Source organism: Salvelinus fontinalis, chromosome 11 (genome assembly GCF_029448725.1).
Source record: "Salvelinus fontinalis isolate EN_2023a chromosome 11, ASM2944872v1, whole genome shotgun sequence".
Taxonomy (NCBI): domain Eukaryota; kingdom Metazoa; phylum Chordata; class Actinopteri; order Salmoniformes; family Salmonidae; genus Salvelinus; species Salvelinus fontinalis.
Window position 1 is genome coordinate 3,202,373 of NC_074675.1, and position 24,205 is coordinate 3,226,577.

General features: G+C 43.9%; 1 protein-coding gene across 1 annotated transcript in view; it reads right to left on the bottom strand.

Moving 5' to 3' along the window:
• LOC129864885 (rho GTPase-activating protein 8-like) overlaps positions 1-24,205 on the bottom strand; it is an 81,173-nt gene that overhangs the window by 31,479 nt on the left and 25,489 nt on the right. Inside the window, exons 3-4 of the mRNA XM_055937187.1 lie at positions 12,459-12,602; positions 6,624-6,711 (exon numbers count right to left, since the gene is read on the bottom strand). Coding sequence (XP_055793162.1) covers positions 6,624-6,711; positions 12,459-12,602 — 232 coding nt within the window. The remainder of the gene's footprint in view (positions 1-6,623; positions 6,712-12,458; positions 12,603-24,205) is intronic.

Below are 24,205 nucleotides of genomic sequence, written 5' to 3' on the forward strand. Positions count from 1 at the left end.
AGATATGGACTACATACAGCAGAACAGACCATAGAGGACGTCCTACAGAGGGAGATATGGACTACATATAGCAGAACAGACCATAGAGGGAGATATGGACTACATATAGCAGAACAGACCATAGAGGGAGATATGGACTACATACAGCAGAACAGACCATAGAGGGAGATATGGACTACATATAGCAGAACAGACCATAGAGGGAGATATAGACTACATACAGCAGAACAGACCATAGAGGGAGATATGGACTACATATAGCAGAACAGACCATAGAGGACGTCCTACAGAGGGAGATATGGACTACATATAGCAGAACAGACCATAGAGGGAGATATGGACTACATATAGCAGAACAGACCATAGAGGGAGATATGGACTACATATAGCAGAACAGACCATAGAGGGAGATATGGACTACATATAGCAGAACAGACCATAGAGGACGTCCTACAGAGGGAGATATGGACTACATATAGCAGAACAGACCATAGAGGGAGATATGGACTACATATAGCAGAACAGACCATAGAGGGAGATATGGACTACATATAGCAGAACAGACCATAGAGGGAGATATGGACTACATACAGCAGAACAGACCATAGAGGACGTCCTACAGAGGGAGATATGGACTACATATAGCAGAACAGACCATAGAGGGAGATATGGACTACATACAGCAGAACAGACCATAGAGGACGTCCTACAGAGGGAGATATGGACTACATACAGCAGAACAGACCATAGAGGGAGATATAGACTACATATAGCAGAACAGACCATAGAGGACGTCCTACAGAGGGAGATATGGACTACATACAGCAGAACAGACCATAGAGGACGTCCTACAGAGGGAGATATGGACTACATACAGCAGAACAGACCATAGAGGGAGATATGGACTACATATAGCAGAACAGACCATAGAGGGAGATATGGACTACATATAGCAGAACAGACCATAGAGGGAGATATGGACTACATATAGCAGAACAGACCATAGAGGGAGATATAGACTACATACAGCAGAACAGACCATAGAGGGAGATATAGACTACATACAGCAGAACAGACCATAGAGGGAGATATAGACTACATATAGCAGAACAGACCATAGAGGGAGATATAGACTACATATAGCAGAACAGACCATAGAGGGAGATATGGACTACATATAGCAGAACAGACCATAGAGGGAGATATGGACTACATATAGCAGAACAGACCATAGAGGGAGATATAGACTACATATAGCAGAACAGACCATAGAGGACGTCCTACAGAGGGAGATATAGACTACATATAGCAGAACAGACCATAGAGGGAGATATGGACTACATATAGCAGAACAGACCATAGAGGGAGATGTGGACTACATATAGCAGAACAGACCATAGAGGACGTCCTACAGAGGGAGATATAGACTACATATAGCAGAACAGACCATAGAGGGAGATATAAACTACATATAGCAGAACAGACCATAGAGGGAGATATAGACTACATACAGCAGAACAGACCATAGAGGACGTCCTACAGAGGGAGATATAGACTACATATAGCAGAACAGACCATAGAGGGAGATATGGACTACATATAGCAGAACAGACCATAGAGGGAGATGTGGACTACATATAGCAGAACAGACCATAGAGGACGTCCTACAGAGGGAGATATAGACTACATACAGCAGAACAGACCATAGAGGGAGATATAGACTACATACAGCAGAACAGACCATAGAGGACGTCCTACAGAGGGAGATATAGACTACATACAGCAGAACAGACCATAGAGGGAGATATGGACTACATACAGCAGAACAGACCATAGAGGGAGATATGGACTACATATAGCAGAACAGACCACAGAGGACGTCCTACAGAGGGAGATATGGACTACATATAGCAGAACAGACCATAGAGGGAGATATGGACTACATATAGCAGAACAGACCATAGAGGGAGATATGGACTACATATAGCAGAACAGACCACAGAGGGAGATATGGACTACATATAGCAGAACAGACCACAGAGGGAGATATAGACTACATATAGCAGAACAGACCATAGAGGGAGATATGGACTACATACAGCAGAACAGACCATAGAGGGAGATATGGACTACATACAGCAGAACAGACCATAGAGGACGTCCTACAGAGGGAGATATGGACTACATATAGCAGAACAGACCATAGAGGGAGATATAGACTACATACAGCAGAACAGACCATAGAGGGAGATACGGACTACATATAGCAGAACAGACCATAGAGGGAGATATGGACTACATATAGCAGAACAGACCATAGAGGACGTCCTACAGAGGGAGATATGGACTACATATAGCAGAACAGACCATAGAGGGAGATATGGACTACATATAGCAGAACAGACCATAGAGGGAGATATAGACTACATATAGCAGAACAGACTATAGAGGGAGATATGGACTACATACAGCAGAACAGACCATAGAGGGAGATACGGACTACATATAGCAGAACAGACCATAGAGGGAGATATGGACTACATATAGCAGAACAGACCATAGAGGACGTCCTACAGAGGGAGATATGGACTACATATAGCAGAACAGACCATAGAGGGAGATATGGACTACATATAGCAGAACAGACCATAGAGGGAGATATAGACTACATATAGCAGAACAGACCACAGAGGGAGATATAGACTACATATAGCAGAACAGACCATAGAGGGAGATATAGACTACATATAGCAGAACAGACCATAGAGGGAGATATGGACTACATATAGCAGAACAGACCATAGAGGGAGATATGGACTACATATAGCAGAACAGACCATAGAGGGAGATATAGACTACATACAGCAGAACAGACCATAGAGGGAGATATGGACTACATATAGCAGAACAGACCATAGAGGACGTCCTACAGAGGGAGATATGGACTACATATAGCAGAACAGACCACAGAGGGAGATATAGACTACATATAGCAGAACAGACCATAGAGGGAGATATAGACTACATATAGCAGAACAGACCATAGAGGGAGATATAGACTACATATAGCAGAACAGACCATAGAGGGAGATATAGACTACATATAGCAGAACAGACCACAGAGGGAGATATAGACTACATATAGCAGAACAGACCATAGAGGGAGATATGGACTACATATAGCAGAACAGACCATAGAGGGAGATATAGACTACATATAGCAGAACAGACCACAGAGGGAGATATAGACTACATATAGCAGAACAGACCATAGAGGGAGATATAGACTACATATAGCAGAACAGACTATAGAGGGAGATATGGACTACATATAGCAGAACAGACCATAGAGGACGTCCTACAGAGGGAGATATGGACTACATATAGCAGAACAGACCATAGAGGACGTCCTACAGAGGGAGATATGGACTACATATAGCAGAACAGACCATAGAGGGAGATGTGGACTACATATAGCAGAACAGACCATAGAGGGAGATATAGACTACATATAGCAGAACAGACCATAGAGGGAGATATGGACTACATATAGCAGAACAGACCATAGAGGACGTCCTACAGAGGGAGATATGTACTACATACAGCAGAACAGACCATAGAGGGAGATATAGACTACATATAGCAGAACAGACCATAGAGGGAGATATGGACTACATATAGCAGAACAGACCATAGAGGACGTCCTACAGAGGGAGATATGGACTACATATAGCAGAACAGACCATAGAGGGAGATATGGACTACATATAGCAGAACAGACCATAGAGGGAGATATGGACTACATATAGCAGAACAGACCACAGAGGGAGATATGGACTACATACAGCAGAACAGACCATAGAGGGAGATATGGACTACATATAGCAGAACAGACCATAGAGGGAGATATGGACTACATACAGCAGAACAGACCATAGAGGGAGATATGGACTACATATAGCAGAACAGACCATAGAGGGAGATATAGACTACATATAGCAGAACAGACCATAGAGGGAGATATAGACTACATACAGCAGAACAGACCATAGAGGGAGATATAGACTACATATAGCAGAACAGACCATAGAGGACGTCCTACAGAGGGAGATATGTACTACATACAGCAGAACAGACCATAGAGGGAGATATAGACTACATATAGCAGAACAGACCATAGAGGACGTCCTACAGAGGGAGATATGGACTACATATAGCAGAACAGACCATAGAGGGAGATATGGACTACATATAGCAGAACAGACCATAGAGGACGTCCTACAGAGGGAGATATGTACTACATACAGCAGAACAGACCATAGAGGACGTCCTACAGAGGGAGATATGGACTACATATAGCAGAACAGACCATAGAGGGAGATATAGACTACATATAGCAGAACAGACCATAGAGGACGTCCTACAGAGGGAGATATGTACTACATATAGCAGAACAGACCATAGAGGGAGATATAGACTACATATAGCAGAACAGACCATAGAGGGAGATATAGACTACATATAGCAGAACAGACCATAGAGGACGTCCTACAGAGGGAGATATGGACTACATATAGCAGAACAGACCATAGAGGGAGATATGGACTACATATAGCAGAACAGACCACAGAGGACGTCCTACAGAGGGAGATATGGACTACATATAGCAGAACAGACCATAGAGGGAGATATGGACTACATATAGCAGAACAGACCATAGAGGACGTCCTACAGAGGGAGATATGGACTACATATAGCAGAACAGACCATAGAGGACGTCCTACAGAGGGAGATATGGACTACATATAGCAGAACAGACCATAGAGGGAGATGTGGACTACATATAGCAGAACAGACCATAGAGGGAGATATAGACTACATATAGCAGAACAGACCATAGAGGGAGATATGGACTACATATAGCAGAACAGACCATAGAGGACGTCCTACAGAGGGAGATATGTACTACATACAGCAGAACAGACCATAGAGGGAGATATAGACTACATATAGCAGAACAGACCATAGAGGGAGATATGGACTACATATAGCAGAACAGACCATAGAGGACGTCCTACAGAGGGAGATATGGACTACATATAGCAGAACAGACCATAGAGGGAGATATAGACTACATATAGCAGAACAGACCATAGAGGGAGATATAGACTACATACAGCAGAACAGACCATAGAGGGAGATATAGACTACATATAGCAGAACAGACCATAGAGGACGTCCTACAGAGGGAGATATGGACTACATATAGCAGAACAGACCATAGAGGGAGATATGGACTACATATAGCAGAACAGACCATAGAGGACGTCCTACAGAGGGAGATATGGACTACATACAGCAGAACAGACCATAGAGGGAGATATAGACTACATATAGCAGAACAGACCATAGAGGGAGATATGGACTACATATAGCAGAACAGACCATAGAGGACGTCCTACAGAGGGAGATATGTACTACATACAGCAGAACAGACCATAGAGGGAGATATAGACTACATATAGCAGAACAGACCATAGAGGACGTCCTACAGAGGGAGATATGGACTACATATAGCAGAACAGACCATAGAGGGAGATATGGACTACATATAGCAGAACAGACCATAGAGGACGTCCTACAGAGGGAGATATGTACTACATACAGCAGAACAGACCATAGAGGACGTCCTACAGAGGGAGATATGGACTACATATAGCAGAACAGACCATAGAGGGAGATATAGACTACATATAGCAGAACAGACCATAGAGGACGTCCTACAGAGGGAGATATGTACTACATATAGCAGAACAGACCATAGAGGGAGATATAGACTACATATAGCAGAACAGACCATAGAGGGAGATATGGACTACATATAGCAGAACAGACCACAGAGGGAGATATGGACTACATATAGCAGAACAGACCACAGAGGGAGATATGGACTACATATAGCAGAACAGACCATAGAGGGAGATATAGACTACATATAGCAGAACAGACCATAGAGGGAGATATAGACTACATATAGCAGAACAGACCATAGAGGACGTCCTACAGAGGGAGATATGGACTACATATAGCAGAACAGACCATAGAGGGAGATATGGACTACATATAGCAGAACAGACCACAGAGGACGTCCTACAGAGGGAGATATGGACTACATATAGCAGAACAGACCATAGAGGGAGATATGGACTACATATAGCAGAACAGACCATAGAGGACGTCCTACAGAGGGAGATATGGACTACATATAGCAGAACAGACCATAGAGGGAGATATGGACTACATATAGCAGAACAGACCATAGAGGGAGATATAGACTACATACAGCAGAACAGACCATAGAGGGAGATATCGACTACATATAGCAGAACAGACCATAGAGGACGTCCTACAGAGGGAGATATGGACTACATACAGCAGAACAGACCATAGAGGACGTCCTACAGAGGGAGATATGGACTACATATAGCAGAACAGACCATAGAGGGAGATATGGACTACATATAGTAGAACAGACCATAGAGGACGTCCTACAGAGGGAGATATGGACTACAAAGGGTCGTGTACATTAACATCACATATCATATGACGGTGTCCTGACTCACTGCAGTAGGTGGTGGTGGTTGAGCTGATGGGAGGGGGGCATCAAGCAGCTACTGAAGACAACTATCTTCCTGCCATAGTTATCATCACCTGGAGAGAACAGAGAGAACAGAGAACACAGAGGAGAGAACACAGAGGAGAGAACACAGAGGAGAGAACACAGAGGAGAGAACACAGAGGAGAGAACACAGAGGAGAGAACACAGAGGAGAGAACACAGAGGAGAGAACACAGAGGAGAGAACACAGAGGAGAGAACACAGAGGAGAGAACACAGAGGAGAGAACACAGAGGAGAGAACACAGAGGAGAGAACACAGAGGAGAGAACACAGAGGAGAGAACACAGAGGAGAGAACACAGAGGAGAGAACACAGAGGAGAGAACACAGAGGAGAGAACACAGAGGAGAGAACACAGAGGAGAGAACACAGAGGAGAGAACACAGAGGAGAGAACACAGAGGAGAGAACACAGAGGAGAGAACACAGAGGAGAGAACACAGAGGAGAGAACACAGAGGAGAGAACACAGAGGAGAGAACACAGAGGAGAGAACACAGAGGAGAGAACACAGAGGAGAGAACACAGAGGAGAGAACACAGAGGAGAGAACACAGAGGAGAGAACACAGAGGAGAGAACACAGAGGAGAGAACACAGAGGAGAGAACACAGAGGAGAGAACACAGAGGAGAGAACACAGAGGAGAGAACAGAGAGGAGAGAACAGAGAGAACACAGAGGAGAGAACACAGAGGAGAGAACACAGAGGAAAGAACACAGAGGAGAGAACACAGAGGAGAGAACACAGAGGAGAGAACAGAGAGGAGAGAACACAGAGGAGAGAACAGAGAGAACACAGAGGAGAGAACACATCAGCACATGAATACGCATTAGAACCGGTGTAGAGCCAAACTACATACATAGACAGCGTGTCAGTTTCCAGTTTGAGGAACATAATTTTCACCATAAAAATGCACCTTTATAATAAAAGCATTATACGCAGAATCACATTTGAGAATGGTGTTTTCCCACTAATTAATAGCATTTTGGAACACTCCTGCTCATAGCCTACTGCCGTGTGCACTGCTGCCATTTTGTGAACATTTTCAGGCTAAAACATTCTGATCTGGTGCATCAGCCTCACTGCTTTTAAAAGGTGTTTTGATGTGATTGGTTGTATTTCATTTGGGATCTGTCACATCCCACAACTGTCCCAGACTCTGTTTGGAATATTTCTCTCACACAGAAGGACAACGTTGACCAATAGAATACAGAGCATTCAGAAAGTATTCAGACCCCTTGACTTTTCCCACATTTTGTTACGTTACAACCTCATTCTAAAATGGATTAAATATATGTTTTCCCTCATCAATCTGCACACACTACCACATAATGCCAAAGAAAAAATAGATTTTTTGAAAATCTATTAAAATAAAAAAACAGAAATAACTTATTTGCATAAGTATTCAGATCCTTTGTTATGAGACTAGAAATTGAGCTCAGGTGCATCCTGTTTCCATTGATCATCCTTGAGATGTTTCTACAACTTGATTGGAGTCCACCGGTGGGAAATGCAATTGATTGGGAAAGGCACACACCTGTCTATATAATGTCCCACAGTTGACAGTGCATGTCAGAGCAAAAACCAAGCCATGAGGTTGAAGGAATTGTCCGTAGAGCTCCGAGACAGGATTGTGTCGAGGCACAGATCTGGGGAAGGGTACCAAAACATTTCTGCAGCATTGAAGGTCCCCAAGAACACAGTGGCCTCCATCCTTCTTAAATGGAAGAAGTTTGGAACCACCAAGACTCTTCCTAGAGCTGGCCGCCCGGCCAAACTGAGCAATCTGGCGAGAAGGGCCTTGGTCAGGGAGGTGAGCAAGAACACAATGGTCACTCTGACAGAGCTCCAGAGTTCCTCTGTTGAGATGGGAGAACCTTCCAGAAGGACAACCATCTCTGCAGCACTCCACCAATCAGGCCTTTATGGTAGAGTGGCTGGACGGAAGCCACTCCTCAGTAAAAGGCACATGACAGCCCACTTTGAGTTTGCCAAAAGCCACCTAAAGGACTCTGACCATGAGAAACAAGATTCACTGGTCTGATGAAACCAAGATTGAATACCAAGCGTCACGTCTGGAGGAAACCTGGCACCATCCCTACGGTGAAGCATGGTGGTGGCAGCATCATGCTGTGCGGAGGTTTTTCAGCAGCAGGGACTGGGAGACTAGTCAGGATCGAGGGAAAGATGAACGGAGCAAAGTACAGAGATCTTTGATCAGGAGCGCTCTGGACCTCAGACTGGGTCGAAGGTTCACCTTCCAACAGGACAACGACCCTAAGCACACAGCCAAGACAATGCAGGAGTGGCTTCGGGACAAATCTCTGAATGTCCTTGAGTGGCCCAGCCAGAGCCCGGACTTGAACCCGATCGAACATCTCTGGAGAGACCTGAAAATAGCTGTGCAGCGACGCTCCCCATCCAACCTGACAGAGCTTGAGAGGATCTGCAGAGAAGAATGGGAGAAACTCCCCAAATACAGGTGTACCAAGCTTGTAGAGTCATACCCAAGAAGACTCGAGGCTGTAATCACTGCCAAATGTTCTTCAACAAAGTACTGAGTAAAGGGTCTGAATACTTATGTAAATGTGATTTCAGTTTTTTTATTGTAATAAATTTGCAGATTTTTCTCAACCTGTTTTTGCTTTGTCATTATGGGGTATTGTGATGTCATTATGGGGTATTGGGATGTCATTATGGGGTATTGGGACGTCATTATGGGGTATTGGGACGTCATTATGGGGTATTGGGACGTCATTATGGGGTATTGGGACGTCATTATGGGGTATTGGGACGTCATTATGGGGTATTGGGACGTCATTATGGGGTATTGGGACGTCATTATGGGGTATTGGGACGTCATTATTGGGGTATTGGGACGTCATTATTGGGGTATTGGGACGTCATTATTGGGGTATTGGGACGTCATTATTGGGGTATTGGGACGTCATTATTGGGGTATTGGGACGTCATTATTGGGGTATTGGGACGTCATTATGGGGTATTGGGACGTCATTATTGGGGTATTGGGACGTCATTATTGGGGTATTGGGACGTCATTATGGGGTATTGGGACGTCATTATTGGGGTATTGGGACGTCATTATTGGGGTATTGGGACGTCATTATGGGGTATTGGGACGTCATTATGGGGTATTGGGACGTCATTATGGGGTATCGGGACGCCATTATGGGGTATCGGGACGCCATTATGGGGTATCGGGACGCCATTATGGGGTATCGGGACGTCATTATGGGGTATCGGGACGTCATTATGGGGTATCGGGACGTCATTATGGGGTATCGGGACGTCATTATGGGGTATCGGGACGTCATTATGGGGTATCGGGACGTCATTATGGGGTATCGGGACGTCATTATGGGGTATCGGGACGTCATTATGGGGTATCGGGACGTCATTATGGGGTATCGGGACGTCATTATGGGGTATCGGGACGTCATTATGGGGTATCGGGACGTCATTATGGGGTATCGGGACGTCATTATGGGGTATCGGGACGTCATTATGGGGTATCGGGACGTCATTATGGGGTATCGGGACGTCATTATGGGGTATCGGGACGTCATTATGGGGTATCGGGACGTCATTATGGGGTATCGGGACGTCATTATGGGGTATTGGGATGTCATTATGGGGTATTGGGATGTCATTATGGGGTATTGGGATGTCATTATGGGGTATTGGGATGTCATTATGGGGTATTGGGATGTCATTATGGGGTATTGTGATGTCATTATGGGGTATCGTGATGTCATTATGGGGTATCGGGACGTCATTATGGGGTATTGGGACGTCATTATGGGGTATTGGGACGTCATTATGGGGTATTGTGATGTCATTATGGGGTATTGGGACGTCATTATGGGGTATTGGGATGTCATTATGGGGTATTGTGATGTCATTATGGGGTATTGGGATGTCATTATGGGGTATTGGGACGTCATTATGGGGTATTGTGATGTCATTATGGGGTATTGTGATGTCATTATGGGGTATTGTGATGTCATTATGGGGTATTGGGATGTCATTATGGGGTATTGTGATGTCATTATGGGGTATTGGGACGTCATTATGGGGTATTGGGACGTCATTATGGGGTATTGGGACGTCATTATGGGGTATTGGGACGTCATTATGGGGTATTGGGACGTCATTATGGGGTATTGGGACGTCATTATTGGGGTATTGGGACGTCATTATGGGGTATTGGGACGTCATTATGGGGTATTGTGTGTAGATTGAAGAGGGGGATTCAATTTTAGAATAAGGCTGTAACGTAACAAAATGTGGAAAAAGGGGTCTGAATCCTTTCCAAATGCACTCTAGGTCAACGTTTGTACGATGGCGGACACTAGATTGACAGGCTAGTGTTTTTGCTGTTCGTTAGGCCGACTCATCCTGTTGTCTGATGAACAGTAAATGTGGACAGTTCTTCCAATATCTTCAATATGCACCTCGGGAATTTGATAAGAAGTTGCATGCCCGATTTACATTTCTTATCAGCTATTATCAATTATATTCTTCATACTATAAAATAATGCCACGGTAATTCTAAGCAAATCTCGTCTGCTTAATGAACTAGTGTAACCCACAGCCATATGGCACAGCCAGATCAGGACCTGCTAAATGAACTAGTGTAACCCACAGCCATATGGCACAGCCAGATCAGGACCTGCTAAATGAACTAGTGTAGCCCCACAGCCAGATCAGGACCTGCTAAATGAACTAGTGTAGCCCACAGCCATATGGCACAGCCAGATCAGGACCTGCTAAATGAACTAGTGTAGCCCACAGCCAGATCAGGACCTGCTAAATGAACTAGTGTAGCCCACAGCCAGATCAGGACCTGCTAAATGAACTAGTGTAGCCCACAGCCATATGGCACAGCCAGATCAGGACCTGCTAAATGAACTAGTGTAGCCCACAGCCAGATCAGGACCTGCTAAATGAACTAGTGTAGCCCACAGCCATATGGCACAGCCAGATCAGGACCTGCTAAATGAACTAGTGTAGCCCACAGCCAGATCAGGACCTGCTAAATGAACTAGTGTAGCCCACAGCCAGATCAGGACCTGCTAAATGAACTAGTGTAGCCCACAGCCAGATCAGGAACTGCTAAATGAACTAGTGTAGCCCACAGCCAGATCAGGACCTGCTTAATGAACTAGTGTAGCCCACAGCCAGATCAGGACCTGCTAAATGAACTAGTGTAGCCCACAGCCAGATCAGGACCTGCTTAATGAACTAGTGTAGCCCACAGCCAGATCAGGACCTGCTAAATGAACTAGTGTAGCCCACAGCCAGATCAGGACCTGCTAAATGAACTAGTGTAGCCCACAGCCAGATCAGGACCTGCTAAATGAACTAGTGTAGCACACAGCCACATGGCACAGCCAGATCAGGACCTGCTTAATGAACTAGTGTCGCCCACAGCCACATGGCACAGCCAGATCAGGACCTGCTAAATGAACTAGTGTAGCCCACAGCCAGATCAGGACCTGCTAAATGAACTAGTGTAGCCCACAGCCAGATCAGGACCTGCTAAATGAACTAGTGTAGCACACAGCCACATGGCACAGCCAGATCAGGACCTGCTAAATGAACTAGTGTAGCCCACAGCCAGATCAGGACCTGCTAAATGAACTAGTGTAGCCCACAGCCACATGGCATAGTCAGATCAGGACCTGCTAAATGAACTAGTGTAGCCCACAGACAGAGGGCACAGCCCTAGGTGGTGGGGGGGGCAGGTCTAATAACTCACCTGTGACCTGTAGGATCCCGTGTCGAGCCACATCGTAGTAGGGGTGAGAGGTGTCCTGGCTGAAGCTGGCTCTACGCGGGGCTGGAGGGCGATCCGGACGGTACCCATGACAACCCTGTTCCTCATCTTCCTCCTTCTGCAGCTCTGAGGAGACAAATAGAGGGTCGCATTGTTACAGCAAAACGGGCCATGTTGCAGTTCCAGTGTTAGGCCCACTCTGTAGACTCTGTGGTTGATGGGATCCTCGGGACGTCCCTAAGTGGGCAGGGCTCTATAAAATCTGTCATGTGGAGAATGCGGACGGGGTCAAACGGAAATCGATTGAACTTAGTAGGGAATCAACTAAATGTATTGAAAAGGTAATGGATTGTATAGGGCAATGGGTTAGGATTTAGGATACGGACATCCCAAGGATCCCGGATAGCACTAAACGTTAATTAAACAACCACGTTGAACCAACAAGTAGACAGTAAATGATAGTGTTGCTCTGTAGCACACTGAGGAGGAGGATGACAATGATAGTGTTGCTCTGTAGCACACTGAGGAGGAGGATGACAATGATAGTGTTGCTCTGTAGCACACTGAGGAGGAGGAGGATGACAATGTTATGTTGCTCTGTAGCACACTGAGGAGGATGATGACAATGTTATGTTGCTCTGTAACACACTGAGGAGGAGGATGACAATGTTATGTTGCTCTGTAGCACACTGAGGAGGAGGATGACAATGTTATGTTGCTCTGTAGCACACTGAGGAGGAGGATGACAATGTTATGTTGCTCTGTAGCACACTGAGGAGGAGGATGACAATGTTATGTTGCTCTGTAGCACACTGAGGAGGAGGATGACAATGTTATGTTGCTCTGTAGCACACTGAGGAGGAGGATGACAATGTTATGTTGCTCTGTAGCACACTGAGGAGGATGATGACAATGTTATGTTGCTCTGTAGCACACTGAGGAGGAGGATGACAATGTTATGTTGCTCTGTAGCACACTGAGGAGGAGGATGACAATGTTATGTTGCTCTGTAGCACACTGAGGAGGAGGATGACAATGTTGCTATTTCAAAATACTCTTTCATAACGTCACTACAACGACACATAACTAGTCCTGTACATACTACTGACTAGGTTATGACATCACTACAACGACACATAACTAGTCCTGTACAGACTACTGACTAGGTTATGACATCACTACAACGACACATAACTAGTCCTGTACAGACTACTGACTAGGTTATGACATCACTACAACGACACATAACTAGTCCTGTACAGACTACTGACTAGGTTATGACATCACTACAACGACACATAACTAGTCCTGTACAGACTACTGACTAGGTTATGACATCACTACAACAACACATAACTAGTCCTGTACAGACTACTGACTAGGTTATGACATCACTACAATGACACATAACTAGTCCTGTACAGACTACTGACTAGGTTATGACATCACTACAACGACACATAACTAGTCCTGTACAGACTACTGACTAGGTTATGACATCACTACAACGACACATAACTAGTCCTGTAACAGACTACTGACTAGGTTATGACATCACTACAACGACACATAACTAGTCCTGTAACAGACTACTGACTAGGTTATGACATCACTACAACGACACATAACTAGTCCTGTACAGACTACTGACTAGGTTATGACATCACTACAACGACACATAACTAGTCCTGTACAGACTACTGACTAGGTTATGACATCACTACAACGACACATAACTAGTCCTGTACAGACTACTGACTAGGTTATGACATCACTACAACGACACATAACTAGTCCTGTACAGACTACTGACTAGGTTATGACATCACTACAACAACATATAACTAGTCCTGTACAGACTACTGACTAGGTTATGACATCACTACAACGACACATAACTAGTCCTGTAACAGACTACTGACTAGGTCATAACGTCACTACAACGACACATAACTAGTCCTGTACAGACTAGGTTATGACATCACTACAACAACACATAACTAGTCCTGTAACAGACTACTGACTAGGTTATCACTACAACGACACATAACTAGTCCTGTAACAGACTACTGACTAGGTTATGACATCACTACAACAACACATAACTAGTCCTGTAACAGACTACTGACTAGGTTATGACATCACTACAATGACACATAACTAGTCCTGTACAGACTACTGACTAGGTTATGACATCACTACAATGACACATAACTAGTCCTGAAACAGACTACTGACTAGGTCATAACGTCACTACAACGACACATAACTAGTCCTGTACAGACTACTGACTAGGTTATGACATCACTACAACGACACATAACTAGTCCTGTACAGACTACTGACTAGGTTATGACATCACTACAACGACACATAACTAGTCCTGTACAGACTACTGACTAGGTTATGACATCACTACAACGACACATAACTAGTCCTGTACAGACTACTGACTAGGTCATAACATCACTACAACGACACATAACTAGTCCTGTACAGACTACTGACTAGGTTATGACATCACTACAATGACACATAACTAGTCCTGAAACAGACTACTGACTAGGTCATAACGTCACTACAACGACACATAACTAGTCCTGTACAGACTACTGACTAGGTTATGACATCACTACAACGACACATAACTAGTCCTGTACAGACTACTGACTAGGTTATGACATCACTACAACGACACATAACTAGTCCTGTACAGACTACTGACTAGGTTATGACATCACTACAACGACACATAACTAGTCATGTACAGACTACTGACTAGGTTATGACATCACTACAACGACACATAACTAGTCCTGTACAGACTACTGACTAGGTTATGGCATCACTACAACGACACATAACTAGTCCTGTACATACTACTGACTAGGTTATGACGTCACTACAACGACACATAACTAGTCCTGTAACAGACTACTGACTAGGTTATGACGTCACTACAACGACACATAACTAGTCCTGTAACAGACTACTGACTAGGTCATAACGTCACTACAACGACACATAACTAGTCCTGTACAGACTACTGACTAGGTTATGACATCACTACAACGACACATAACTAGTCCTGTAGAGACTACTGACTACGTTATGACGTCACTACAACGACACATAACTAGTCCTGTAACAGACTACTGACTAGGTCATAACGTCACAACAACGACACATAACTAGTCCTGTACAGACTACTGACTAGGCTATGACATCACTACAATGACTCATAACTAGTCCTGTACAGACTACTGACTAGGTTATGACATCACTACAATGACACATAACTAGTCCTGAACAGACTAGGTTATGACATCACTACAACGACACATAACTAGTCCTGTAACAGACTACTGACTAGGTTATGACATCACTACAACAACACATAACTAGTCCTGTAACAGACTACTGACTAGGTTATGACATCACTACAACGACACATAACTAGTCCTGTACAGACTACTGACTAGGTTATGACATCACTACAACGACACATAACTAGTCCTGTAACAGACTACTGACTAGGTTATGACATCACTACAACGACACATAACTAGTCCTGTACAGACTACTGACTAGGTTATGACATCACTACAACGACACATAACTAGTCCTGTACAGACTACTACTACTGACTAGGTTATAACGTCACTACAACGACACATAACTAGTCCTGTACAGACTACTGACTAGGTCATAACATCACTACAATGACAAATAACTAGTCCAGTAACAGACTACTACTACTGACTAGGTTATGACATCACTACAATGACAAATAACTAGTCCTGTAACAGACTACTGACTAGGTTATGACGTCACTACAACGACACATAACTAGTCCTGTAACAGACTACTGACTAGGTTATGACGTCACTACAACGACACATAACTAGTCCTGTAACAGACTACTGACTAGGTTATGACATCACTACAACAACACATAACTAGTCCTGTAACAGACTACTGACTAGGTTATCACTACAAAGACACATAACTAGTCCTGTAACAGACTACTGACTAGGTTATGACATCACTACAACGACACATAACTAGTCCTGTACATACTACTGACTAGGTTATGACATCACTACAATGACACATAACTAGTCCTGAACAGACTAGGTTATGACATCACTACAACGACACATAACTAGTCCTGTAACAGACTACTGACTAGGTTATGACATCACTACAACGACACATAACTAGTCCTGTACAGACTACTGACTAGGTTATGACATCACTACAACGACACATAACTAGTCATGTAACAGACTACTGACTAGGTCATAACATCACTACAACGACACATAACTAGTCCTGTACAGACTACTGACTAGGTTATGACATCACTACAACGACACATAACTAGTCCTGTAACAGACTACTGACTAGGTTATGGCATCACTACAACGACACATAACTAGTCCTGTACATACTACTGACTAGGTTATGACATCACTACAACGACACATAACTAGTCCTGTACAGACTAGGTTATGACATCACTACAACGACACATAACTAGTCCTGTACAGACTACTGACTAGGTTATGACGTCACTACAACGACACATAACTAGTCCTGTAACAGACTACTGACTAGGTTATGACGTCACTACAACGACACATAACTAGTCCTGTAACAGACTACTGACTAGGTTATGACATCACTACAACGACACATAACTAGTCATGTAACAGACTACTGACTAGGTTATGACATCACTACAACGACACATAACTAGTCCTGTAACAGACTACTGACTAGGTTATGACATCACTACAACGACACATAACTAGTCCTGTAACAGACTACTGACTAGGTTATGACATCACTACAACGACACATAACTAGTCCTGTAACAGACTACTGACTAGGTTATGACATCACTACAACGACACATAACTAGTCCTGTAACAGACTACTGACTAGGTTATGACATCACTACAACAACACATAACTAGTCCTGTACAGACTACTGACTAGGTTATGACATCACTACAACGACACATAACTAGTCCTGTACTGACTAGGTTATGACGTCACTACAACGACACATAACTAGTCCTGTAACAGACTACTGACTAGGTTATGACATCACTACAACGACACATAACTAGTCCTGTACAGACTACTGACTAGGTTATGACATCACTACAACAACACATAACTAGTCCTGTAACAGACTACTGACTAGGTTATCACTACAAAGACACATAACTAGTCCTGTAACAGACTAGGTTATGACATCACTACAACGACACATAACTAGTCCTGTAACAGACTACTGACTAGGTCATGACATCACTACAAAGACACATAACTAGTCCTGTACAGACTACTGACTAGGTTATGACATCACTACAATGACTCATAACTAGTCCTGTACAGACTACTACTACTGACTAGGCTATGACATCACTACAACGACACATAACTAGTCCTGAACAGACTACTGACTAGGTTATGACATCACTACAATGACACATAACTAGTCCTGTAACAGACTACTGACTAGGTCATAACGTCACTACAACGACACATAACTAGTCCTGTAACAGACTACTAACTAGGTTATGACATCACTACAACAACACATAACTAGTCCTGTAGAGACTACTGACTAGGTCATGACATCACTACAACGACACATAACTAGTCCTGTACAGACTACTGACTAGGTCATAACGTCACTACAACGACACATAACTAGTCCTGTACAGACTACTGACTAGGTTATGACATCACTACAACGACACATAACTAGTCCTGTAACAGACTACTGACTAGGTTATGACGTCACTACAACGACACATAACTAGTCCTGTACAGACTACTGACTAGGTTATGACATCACTACAACGACACATAACTAGTCCTGTACAGACTACTGACTAGGTTATGACATCACTACAACAACACATAACTAGTCCTGTAACAGACTACTGACTAGGTTATGACATCACTACAACAACACATAACTAGTCCTGTAACAGACTACTGACTAGGTTATCACTACAAAGACACATAACTAGTCCTGTAACAGACTAGGTTATGACATCACTACAACGACACATAACTAGTCCTGTAACAGACTACTGACTAGGTCATGACATCACTACAAAGACACATAACTAGTCCTGTAACAGACTACTGACTAGGTTATCACTACAAAGACACATAACTAGTCCTGTAACAGACTACTGACTAGGTTATGACATCACTACAACAACACATAACTAGTCCTGTAACAGACTACTGACTAGGTTATCACTACAAAGACACATAACTAGTCCTGTAACAGACTACTGACTAGGTTATGACATCACTACAACGACACATAACTAGTCCTGTAACAGACTACTGACTAGGTCATGACATCACTACAAAGACACATAACTAGTCCTGTACAGACTAGGTTATGACATCACTACAACGACACATAACTAGTCCTGTACATACTACTGACTAGGTCATAACGTCACTACAACGACACATAACTAGTCCTGTAACAGACTACTGACTAGGTTATGACATCACTACAACGACACATAACTAGTCCTGTAACAGACTACTGACTAGGTTATGACATCACTACAACAACACATAACTAGTCCTGTAACAGACTACTGACTAGGTTATGACGTCACTACAACGACACATAACTAGTCCTGTACAGACTACTGACTAGGTTATGACATCACTACAACAACACATAACTAGTCCTGTACAGACTACTGACTAGGTTATGACGTCACTACAATGACACATAACTAGTCATGTACAGACTACTGACTAGGTTATGACATCACTACAACAACATATAACTAGTCCTGTACAGATTACTACTACTGACTAGGTTATGACATCACTTCAAATAGCTAGTCCTGTACAGACTACTACTACTGACTAGGTTATGACATCACTACAATGACAAATAACTAGTCCTGTAACAGACTACTACTACTACTGACTAGGTTATGACATCACTACAATGACACATAACTAGTCCAGTAACAGAGTACTACTACTACTACTACTGACTAGGTTATGACATCACTACAATGACACATAACTAGTCCAGTAACAGAGTACTACTACTACTACTACTACTGACTAGGTTATGACATCACTACAATGACACATAACTAGTCCAGTAACAGAGTACTACTACTGACTAGGTTATGACATCACTACAATGACAAATAACTAGTCCTGTAACAGACTACTACTACTACTACTGACTAGGTTATGACATCACTACAACAACACATAACTAGTCCAGTAACAGAGTACTACTACTGACTAGGTTATGACATCACTACAATGACACATAACTAGTCCTGTAACAGACTACTACTACTACTACTACTACTACTACTACTACTACTGACTAGGTTATGACATCACTACAATGACACATAACTAGTCCAGTAACAGAGTACTACTACTGACTAGGTTATGACATCACTACAATGACAAATAACTAGTCCTGTAACAGACTACTACTACTACTGACTAGGTTATGACATCACTACAATGACAAATAACTAGTCCTGTAACAGACTACTACTACTACTGACTAGGTTATGACATCACTACAATGACACATAACTAGTCCAGTAACAGAGTACTACTACTGACTAGGTTATGACATCACTACAATGACACATAACTAGTCCAGTAACAGAGTACTACTACTGACTAGGTTATGACATCACTACAATGACACATAACTAGTCCAGTAACAGAGTACTACTACTGACTTGGTTAAGGGCCCATTCCTTTCTAAACATTTTGATTCATGAGAATAATTTAACATCCATATAAATCTCTCCTCTATAAATTCCCATCCATTTCCTGGGTCGTGTTGGGTCTTCCTGTCCGTTGCTGTTTCCGCCCCAAAAACTGATAATCCACAGAAAACAAAACGGATAAAAAAGTTCAAAAAACCAGGGACTGGAAACGGTGTCCTAATCTAGATCAGTGTTTACCCTGCTCTGCCCAGCGGTCCAGAGGGAAGGAAACCAGAAATACTGACTGTGGCCCAAATGGAACCCTATTCCCTATAGAGAAGACGACTTATGAGCAGAGCCCTAAGGGCCCTTGTCAAGTGTAGTGCACTACATAGGGAGCCAGTTGGGAGGAACCCAGACATAGTGGAGAAACAAAAGCTACCCAGAGGACTCTTGTTGTTTATTTGGGGGACAATGAGACCTTTTACCCTTCTAGTTTCTACTGCCTCTCTCATAATGTCTACTGGGATAGTTCCAACAACAATACAGGTCTCAGCACTACTGCTCAGTCAAACTAATGGACTAACTGTGGAATGGGGAAGACACTACTGCTCAGTCAAACTAATGGACTAACTGTGGAATGGGGAAGACACTACTGCTCAGTCAAACTAATGGACTAACTGTGGAATGGGAAGACACTACTGCTCAGTCAAACTAATGGACTAACTGTGGAATGGGAAGACACTACTGCTCAGTCAAACTAATGGACTAACTGTGGAATGGGGACACTACTGCTCAGTCAAACTAATGGACTAACTGTGGAATGGGGACACTACTGCTCAGTCAAACTAATGGAATAACTGTGGAATGGGGAGACACTACTGCTCAGTCAAACTAATGGACTAACTGTGGAATGGGGACACTACTGCTCGGTCTAACTAATGGACTAACTGTGGAATGGGGAGACACTACTGCTCAGTCAAACTAATGGACTAACTGTGGAATGGGGACACTACTGCTCAGTCAAACTAATGGACTAACTGTGGAATGGGGACACTACTGCTCAGTCAAACTAATGGAATAACTGTGGAATGGGGAGACACTACTGCTCAGTCAAACTAATGGACTAACTGTGGAATGGGGACACTACTGCTCGGTCTAACTAATGGACTAACTGTGGAATGGGGAGACACTACTGCTCAGTCAAACTAATGGACTAACTGTGGAATAGGGACACTACTGCTCAGTCAAACTAATGGACTAACTGTGGAATGGGAAGACACTACTGCTCAGTCAAACTAATGGACTAACTGTGGAATGGGGACACTACTGCTCAGTCAAACTAATGGACTAACTGTGGAATGGGGAAGACACTACTGCTCAGTCAAACTAATGGACTAACTGTGGAATGGGAAGACACTACTGCTCAGTCAAACTAATGGACTAACTGTGGAATGGGGACACTACTGCTCAGTCTAACTAATGGACTAACTGTGGAATGGGGACTACTGCTCAGTCAAACTAATGGACTAACTGTGGAATGGGGAAGACACTACTGCTCAGTCAAACTAATGGACTAACTGTGGAATGGGGACTACTGCTCAGTCAAACTAATGGACTAACTGTGGAATGGGGACTACTGCTCAGTCAAACTAATGGACTAACTGTGGAATGGGGAAGACACTACTGCTCAGTCTAACTAATGGACTAACTGTGGAATGGGGACACTACTGCTCAGTCTAACTAATGGACTAACTGTGGAATGGGGACACTACTGCTCAGACAAACTAATGGACTAACTGTGGAATAGGGACACTACTGCTCAGTCAAACTAATGGACTAACTGTGGAATGGGAAGACACTACTGCTCAGTCAAACTAATGGACTAACTGTGGAATGGGGACACTACTGCTCAGTCAAACTAATGGACTAACTGTGGAATGGGGACACTACTGCTCAGTCTAACTAATGGACTAACTGTGGAATGGGAAGACACTACTGCTCAGTCAAACTAATGGACTAACTGTGGAATGGGGACTACTGCTCAGTCAAACTAATGGACTAACTGTGGAATGGGAAGACACTACTGCTCAGTCAAACTAATGGACTAACTGTGGAATGGGAAGACACTACTGCTCAGTCAAACTAATGGACTAACTGTGGAATGGGGACTACTGCTCAGTCAAACTAATGGACTAACTGTGGAATGGGAAGACACTACTGCTCAGTCAAACTAATGGACTAACTGTGGAATGGGGACTACTGCTCAGTCAAACTAATGGACTAACTGTGGAATGGGGAAGACACTACTGCTCAGTCAAACTAATAGACTAACTGTGGAATGGGGACACTACTGCTCAGTCTAACTAATGGACTAACTGTGGAATGGGGACACTACTGCTCAGACAAACTAATGGACTAACTGTGGAATAGGGACACTACTGCTCAGTCAAACTAATGGACTAACTGTGTAATGGGAAGACACTACTGCTCAGTCAAACTAATGGACTAACTGTGGAATGGGGAAGACACTACTGCTCAGTCTAACTAATGGACTAACTGTGGAATGGGGACACTACTGCTCAGTCTAACTAATGGACTAACTGTGGAATGGGGACACTACTGCTCAGACAAACTAATGGACTAACTGTGGAATAGGGACACTACTGCTCAGTCAAACTAATGGACTAACTGTGGAATGGGGACACTACTGCTCAGTCAAACTAATGGACTAACTGTGGAATGGGAAGACACTACTGCTCAGTCAAACTAATGGACTAACTGTGGAATAGGGACACTACTGCTCAGTCTAACTAATGGACTAACTGTGGAATGGGAAGACACTACTGCTCAGTCAAACTAATGGACTAACTGTGGAATGGGGACTACTGCTCAGTCAAACTAATGGACTAACTGTGGAATGGGGAAGACACTACTGCTCAGTCAAACTAATGGACTAACTGTGGAATGGGGACACTACTGCTCAGTCTAACTAATGGACTAACTGTGGAATGGGGACACTACTGCTCAGTCAAGCTAATGGACTAACTGTGGAATGGGAAGACACTACTGCTCAGTCAAACTAATGGACTAGGACCGGGAGACCCATGGGGCGGCGCACAATTGGCCCAGCGTCGTCCGGGTTAGGGAGGGCTTGGCCGGCAGGATATCCTTGTCTCATTGAGCACTAGCGACTCCTGTGGCGGGCCGGGCGCAGTGCACGCTGACCAGGTCCTCCGACACGTTGGTGCGGCTGGCTTCCGGGTTGGATGGACGCTGTGTCAAGAAGCAGTGCTGCTTGGTTGGGTTGTTTCTCGGAGGACGCATGGCGCACGCCTCTCCCGAGTCCGTACGGGAGTTGCAGAGATGAGACAAGACTGTAACTACTACCAATTGGATACCACGAAATTGGGTAGAAAAAAGGGGTACAAAATAAAATAATAAAACTAATGGTGTAACTGTGGAATGGGAAGGATATTGTTTCGATCCTCCTTCCAGGAAAAAACATTGGAACAGTCAGCTGTGGTCAAAGAAACATAAAGACCTGTTGATATTCTAGGTACTTTCCAGCTGCCTGGTTTTCCTTGAAGTGGTGTGACGGAATGTTGAGCAGCTAACACTTGGCCAGATGACCTCCCAGTCCTTGGCTTGGCAGAGAGGAGGAAGAAGGGAGAGAGGAGGAAGAAGGGAGAGAGGAGGAAGAAGGGAGAAAGGAGGAAGAAGGGAGAGCAGATGACCTCCCAGTCCTTGTCTTGGCAGAGAGGAGGAAGAGGGAGAGAGGAGGAAGAAGGGAGAGAGGAGGAAGAAGGGAGAGCAGATGACCTCCCAGTCCTTGTCTTGGCAGAGAGGAGGAAGAAGGGAGAGAGGAGGAAGAAGGGAGAGAGGAGGAAGAAGGGAGAGCAGATGACCTCCCAGTCCTTGTCTTGGCAGAGAGGAGGAAGAAGGGAGAGAGGAGGAAGAAGGGAGAGAGGAGGA